The sequence below is a fragment of the Ovis canadensis genome, chromosome 3 (genome assembly GCF_042477335.2).
Source record: "Ovis canadensis isolate MfBH-ARS-UI-01 breed Bighorn chromosome 3, ARS-UI_OviCan_v2, whole genome shotgun sequence".
NCBI classification, from domain to species: Eukaryota; Metazoa; Chordata; class Mammalia; order Artiodactyla; family Bovidae; genus Ovis; species Ovis canadensis.
In genome coordinates, this window is record NC_091247.1 from 79123341 (window position 1) to 79130821 (window position 7481).

Below are 7481 nucleotides of genomic sequence, written 5' to 3' on the forward strand. Positions count from 1 at the left end.
GACAGTGTTTGAGTAAACTGTCTTGAGTTGTTTCTGCTTTGCACGTGCTGTTTCTCCAACTAGGATGCCTTTTCTCTGAAGGCAGGCATATATCTTCAGCTCCTTTTATGTCTCCCCTCAATGCTTAATACTGGTCTGGGCACACAATTGACATGTATTTAGTACTTACTCATTAGATTATGTTGTGTCTAACAATTATTTATACACACTGTCCATTTTCCCCTTTTGTTGTAGATTTCGATAAACCTGATTTCAAAAGAAGCATAGTCTGCTTGGAAGACCTGCAGGTTGGGACAGTTCTTACAGGCAAAGTCGAGAATGCCACCTTGTTTGGAATTTTTGTGGATATAGGAGTGGGGAGATCAGGGCTGATTCCCATACGAAATGTAACAGAAGCAAAACTTTCTAAGACGAAGAAGAGAAGGAGTCTTGGACTGGGCCCTGGAGAAAGAGTGGAAGTCCGAGTACTCAACATTGACATTCCCCGATCTAGGATTACCCTGGATCTCATTCGGGTGTTGTGAGTGTGCCACTGATGGCCAGACAGTGGTTTTATTCCTTCACTTCTATAGGTTGGCAAGAATAAGTTAGATGCTTGTGAGCTCTGGATGGCAGATGAGAAAGAACTCACTTAATATCAGAAGTATTTTCCAAACATTTCCTTATTTTTCCTTTTGAATAAATAGAGAGCTAATGGCTTGATTTCTTTTCCCCTTAAAAAAAGCAGCTCACAGACACCTTTATGTGGCTTCATGTAGTTTTCTGACCAAAATTTTATTTTTTATAACCCATCTTTGTATCCTTTTGCATTTTGTATAATAGACTGTTTCACTTCTACTTGCCAACACTCCTTGCTGGACTTATGTGGAGTTATCTTCGTAATTTAAATCGTATAATGTTTCTTGATAGTAGAGCTGGCAGTATTTAATCCTCTCTTTTTATAGACTTAAAAAAAAATCAGACCTTTTGGATTTGACTTGTGATTTTTCTCTTGCCTAGCAAACCAAAATATACCAATTAAACAGATCCTGATGTGTTCATAACCATCACGTGAATAGCTCAAATTATTTCTCAGAATATATATATTCATCTCTACAATAAAATGTTGTGGTTAGTGATCTTGTTTTTGCTGTGTTAATTCAGTGAATTATCTAAGAGTCAGTCTTGATTGAAGTAAATATGGCACATATTCATACAAATTTTGTATAAGCCACCTGTGGCTTTGGGGAAAATGGAAATCTCTAGAAATCCAAAGAATGACATTCTGTTTGACTTATCACAGAAAGCCATATTAAGCATAAATATTAAACTCCAAATGGGGATAGAAATGGCCCCCTCCTATAGATTGAATATATCAGGTGCGAAGGGACAAAAAAACAAGTAGATAAAGCCAGTGACTCTTAACTCTCCTTTTTTTTTTTTCAGTAGAGATGGTAAATATTAGCAGGATCATAGAGGGTAAAAATGATTTAAACAGAGCCCACACTGGACTGGTATCTTGTCCATTCTGGCTGCTGTGGTTGATTTCCCTGAAGGAGTCATTTACATACCAGATTAAGTACCTGGTTTTTGTTTTTGTTTTTTTAATACATAATGAGTACATGGTTACTAAAGAGGGTGACCAGTCCTGCTTATTTACCTGGGACAGTCAGTCCGGATAAACCCTCATTGCCCTGGCATAATTTTAAATAGTGCTTCTTTTTGTTCAAAGTACCCCATTTTATATAATGAATCATATGATCATCTTTGTAGATTCTTTGCCATCTGAGCTACCAGGGAAGCCCTTAATAGTAACAGTCCCTTACAAAGTGGTAAATCACACTGTGTTTATTGATGGTTCTGCATGGTTCATGTTTTTCAAAATTTGCAGCCTTCCAGCTGGTTTACGTAGATCTTTTTAATGCCGTGGGTTCCTTAAAAGTATATAATGCAATTCCTGTTTGCCTGACGATTTCATTTCTGAAATGCTTTTTCTCTCTTTCTTACTGGTCTTCAACTAACAGTGGATCTTAATGTTGTAACTCTAAGTTGGCCTTCCTGCTCACTCCTCCCTGTGTTCTTCCTGGTTCGTAGCTTGTAGATCATTGATGAGTGATATGCACCTGAAGAGTCTTATTCTGAAGCCTGCAATGTAATTTCAAGCAAATGCTTTTTTAAAAAGTTTGAGGTATAGTTGTCGTATGACATTATATTTAGTTTCAAGGATACAACATAATGATCTGATATTTGTATATATTGCAGAATGATCGATCACAAGCAGTCTCGTTAACACCCATCACCATACTTGGCCGAACAAATGCTTTCAGGGAAAGGGCCTTCTCCCTGGGCACTTTGAGTACAGGAACCAGAGTAGTCAACAGTGTGACTCATCTCTGTTGACCTGGTAGCTAAGCCCTTGGAGACCCAAGGAGGACTTGATACTGAACTAGGTTTCATGATTTATCCTATTCAGCCCAAACATGGTAGTGCTCTGGGAGAAGAGGGCTCATTTCATTTATCTCATAATTCCATAATGTAGCATGATGCTTGGTGGTCAGTATATTCAGCTAGTTCTAATTCCTGTTCTACCAATAATCAACAGTGTGCATTTAAGCTGGTACCTTTTCTGCTCTGGGCCTTCTTGTCCCAAGTTTAAAACAGGGATGATGATAATAAAGCATTCATTTTTTCAAACTGTGTTGATGGCCTCCTGTGTGCCAGGCATTGTCCTAGACACTGACCATACAATCGTTACAGAAAAATAGAGATTATCCCTGCCTTTATGAAGCTTGAAGTTTATTGAGGAAAAAAGACTCATTAAGAATCATATGAAAATGTAAAATCACAAGCATGATAAGCAATATAATAGTGACAGCATATAATAGATGAGTTGACCTTTACAGAAAAGTTGGAAAATGTTTCAGTGAGGTTTAACTGAGATGTGAAAATGACTAGAAGTTAACTGGGGCAGATGTTTTGTTGACCTCAGCAAGAGTTGTTTCTGATAAATGGTGGAGATGAAAGCCTTACTGAAATGGGTTTGAGAGAGTGTAGGAGTTAGATTGGACATAGTGAATATAGATAATTTTTTCAGGGGTTTTTGCTGTAAAGGAAAAATAGAAATAGAAGAGTGGCTGGAAGGGGAAAATGGAGTACAGGGAGAATTGTATCTTTTTTAAAAACAGAAGAAATAATAATATATACAAATAGAAAAGATCCAGGAAAATTTGATACAGAAGATGAAGAGGAGAATTACTGGAATGGGATCACTGGGTGGATGAGATTGAATAGATTAGTGCACACATGATTGGTCTAAGATAGGGATACAAAGAGTCCATCCATAATAAACTAGAGAAGACTGAATATGTGGGCACAGATGTATGTAGTTAGGAAGATATGATGATGGATGCTCATGGAAGATCTCTTTGTATTGCTTCTATTTTCTCATTGAAATGCAAAAGAAGACTGAGACTGAAGTTCAGAGGGGAAAGGAGTTGAAAGTTTGAGAAGAAAAGGAAAGATAAGAAAAAAGTGAAAAAAACCCCAGGGAAATAGAGTATGATTTCTAAGCAGTATTAGATGGTCTGTTGGGTTAGTGATCAGTTGAATGTAGGCTAGTTAGTTTTCTTATATATTTCTTTAGCTATATCAGCTAGGTGGTACAGGTCCAGGTTAGGTAGAAAGATGGATCTAATCAGGTTTGGGAGGTTGCCAAGTGAATACAATAGAAGGGCGAGAAAGTTGAAGTCATGTGAACAAAGAAATTATTGACCATGGAATTTAAGCCCAGTAAGAAGAAAAGTAAGAATATGAGGGGAAAGTGAGAAGCAGTGAGAAAGAATGGGATTGATGATGGATTATAGGTCCTGATGCAGTGTTATGGTGGAATTAATAGAGGGTGTCATGGTTGGGAAAGAGTAGTTGTGAAAAATTGGATGTTTAACTCCAAAATTGAGGTTTGGGGGGTAGTTTTGTAACAATGTATAGGGAATGATTGTGGAAGTAAGTAGCAGAGGCAGGGGAACAAGGCTAAGCTCATTAGAGAAGAGAAAGTTCTTCTATATGTGGATAATGATTTTTGCAGTAATGCAGGTAGGAAATAATGGTGACCTGGACCAGAATGTTAGTGTTAGACATGGTGAGAAGTGATAGGATTCCCAATACAGTTGGAAGGTGAAGGTTGAGTCAGACAGGGTTTCCTGGGGTATTTGAATAAAAGATGGGAGGCAGACAGGAACCAGAGGGATGAAAGTATTATCTACTAAGATGGGAGGGAAATTTTAGCAAAGAAGTTCATTTTGGACAGGTTAAATTTAAGATACTCATTAGACATCTAAGTGGAGGGAACAAATAGGTAGTTGGCTATTTCAGTCTGAAGTTCAGGAGAGAAGGCTGGGATAGAGATGTGTATTTGGTGGTCACCAGCATATAACTGTACTTATAGCCATGAGACTGAGTATGATCACCAATGGAATGAATAGAAATAATAGGGAGCAGAGAGAGATCAAGGGCTGGGTTGCTGGAAATCTTAAGACACTCAGCTATAAGTTATTTGAATGTCTCTGTAGGGGCAGAGCCTGCTAGATGTATATTCAGAATTCTCCCCTTCTTCCTTGCTAAAGGAATTCTCATCTGAGGGGAGCAGCAATTTGACTAATAATGTGAATGTGGCCATGTGAGGTAACTCTGGCTAGAGCATATGGGAAAAAGCTATGGGCTGGAGTTCTGCAGAAGGCCGGAAAGAGTGAGGAGGTCAGGCTCAGCTATCATGCTTTCCTTATCCTTTGCCCTGGCCCTCCTTCCTGCTTGGAATGCACATAGAATGTAGAGGTGCTGGAGGCCAGACAGTGCATCTCCAGCACTAGATAGCGACTGCTGAACAGAAAGATAGCAAGTTCCTGAATCCGTCTTGTCATTGTGGAGTTACTAAAGCAACCTTGAACTAACTGCCTACTCTGGACTTAATGCTGTGTGAGAAAAACAAAACCTTCATACATTTATTTCAGCTGTTGGGGGGTGAACAGAGGTTTACAGCAAAATACTTTCTGTGACATAAGATTTGTGCTGTCCCTACCCGTCTACATAGGAAAACACCTGGCTTGTGATAAGTGCTCGCCAAATGTTGATTGATTAGATGAAGAAATAGCTAATAAGAGAGTTCAATAAAATGGTTAATATAAGTGTTCAGAAAAATCTAGTTTTCCTTAAGCATGTAAAACAATATGATGAAATAAACAGTTCCTATATAACACCACACTATAAAATATCTAAAAATAAAAATGTACAAGATCAATATGCAGAAAAATGATAAAACTTGACTACATATTAAAGGACATTATGTCCCTGGACTAGAAGACATGACACTGTAGAAAGATCAGTCCTTCAAAAATTATCATATCTAGATAGATAGATAGATCTACTTTTGCCAGAATTCCAGTCATCATTTCAGTTACCTTTGCTTTTTATATGTTTATTTAAGCTTTAAAAATTAAAATTATTTGGAAGAGTGTGAAAAAGGTCAAATCAATATCCTTAAAAAGTAATTAAGTTGGATGATACAGGGGATTTGTCCTGTCAGATAGTATACTCCGAAACTTTCATTCAAATGGTGTGGTACTAGCACAGGAATAGATAAACAGAAGAGAGGGATAAACAGAGAATTCAAAATCAAGGGGAATTTATATATGTTAAAAGTGGCATGTCAGGTTGGGGCAAAATCATACTGCCACACTACCACAAAAATAGTTCCAGATGGATTAAACATAAATAAAAATTTTAAAAAACAACAAGCAAACACGGAAAGTCTTTAAAAAGTGGTTAAATAGCCATGTTTATGGAATGCAAGAAAAAGTATAGGAAATATGGCCTTATAGATTTAAAACTTCCATTCAAAAGACTTTGTTGGGTTCTTCGCTTGAGACCCTATGCCAGATACTGGGGATGAAAGAAGAACATGGTATCTTGATGATGTCTGCAGCCTAGAGGAGTTGGAATTTAAGCTGCAGCAAAGAATATTTCAAGTTAAATATCATGGGCATTTTGGAGTTAAACTTGGCTGCTGTCTATTTCAGAATATAGTGTCATCCCATCTCATTTGAAGCCACGAGACCCTTTTGGAATGCTTGGTTTTGGATTAATGGAGTGCTTGTGTTGAGGTGTCTGTACATCTAACCCTGACCTCAGAGTTAGCACTTGTGTTAAAATTGAAGGTGGAAAGAGGATAGGATGGAAAAACCAAAAAAATATATAGTTGATCTTTTTATTTTGGCTTCCTGCCTAAAATCAGTCATAATGAGTTGGATTTAAATAACAGATCATGGAGAACTCCTGAATGACTGGGCTCACTGCCAGAGCAGTCCATTTCACAGGAAGAAAGATATAGATTTCTTCCCACTCACTCATTTTATATGGTGAGGATGATTCTGTGCATGATGGCTGCATTTATTATTTAGAGGGAGAGTGGGATCAGCAGACTCTTGTCCTGTCAGCACTAAAAATTACCTTTTTAGAAATTAATTTAAAAACCACCCCCAGAAAAGATCTGCTATTCTCTGACCTCATATCAAGAATCTAAAAGATTTAGTATGCCCCTACTAAATGTTTTTTTAAAGAAAAGAGTCTAACGCTGAAGAAAGGAAATAAATGATTAATCTCAATACTACAGGCAAACCTCTCAAGTACCAGAGAATTTGTCAAAACTCTATAGCTCATCCAATGTGACAGGTCTGAAATGTTACGTAGCTCAGTCCTACAGAAAAAGCTAAAGATAGAGTGGTGTAGAGAGAGATGGGGTGAAGGAGGGGGAGAAAGCATTGGAATAGCCAAGCTTTGTTTTGTCTCAAGTTTCAAGTCTTGTTTTATCCACGCAATTAGGCCAAGTATAAGTCTCCAGATTTGTTGCAGTATTTTGCAAAAGCAGTCAGGTAACAGAAGACTGACATCCTGCTTCCTAACATGGCCTACTTCTGACAAACTTTCCATCTCCTTATGGCCAGGTCCACAATAACTCAGAAAGTTTCCTCAAAGGAGCAAGCTTTTGAATGCCTTTCTCCACCCCAGTGGCTGGTTCTTTGATCTTTGGACATCTGCCCGCCTGCTTCCCAGGATAAGTCCCTTGGCCTTGAAGGAGAAGCATTCAAAGTCAAACCCAACATTTGTTCATATTCTTTGCTTCACAGGGTTAAAAGGATTCTGTGAAGCTAAAAGTCAAAAGGCCAACTGAGTCAAATTTGGTATAATTTGCTACTTCAATAACCAAAACAACTGTAAGTAAGATATACTGTCACTTTACCTGTAGTAACACCTACAGAAAACATCTGAAGTTATTTTTGGTCATTATAACTTTATTTTTATCTCTACTTTTCCTTGTTGGAGATACATATGGTATAAAAAGTATAAATAATGAAGTATAAAAGTTGAAAAAAGCCCCTGTCATTCGAGATGTAGTCACCTTTTATAATTTATGTATATCCTCAACCTTTTTCTATACATACACTCCATAA

General features: G+C 37.6%; 1 protein-coding gene across 1 annotated transcript in view; it reads left to right on the forward strand.

The window, feature by feature from the left end:
* SRBD1 (S1 RNA binding domain 1) overlaps positions 1 to 1118 on the forward strand; it is a 228727-nt gene extending 227609 nt beyond the window's left edge. Inside the window, exon 21 of the mRNA XM_069583411.1 lies at positions 235 to 1118. Coding sequence (XP_069439512.1) covers positions 235 to 524 — 290 coding nt within the window. The 3' untranslated portion in view covers positions 525 to 1118. The remainder of the gene's footprint in view (positions 1 to 234) is intronic.
* The last annotated feature ends 6363 nt before the right edge of the window (positions 1119 to 7481 follow it).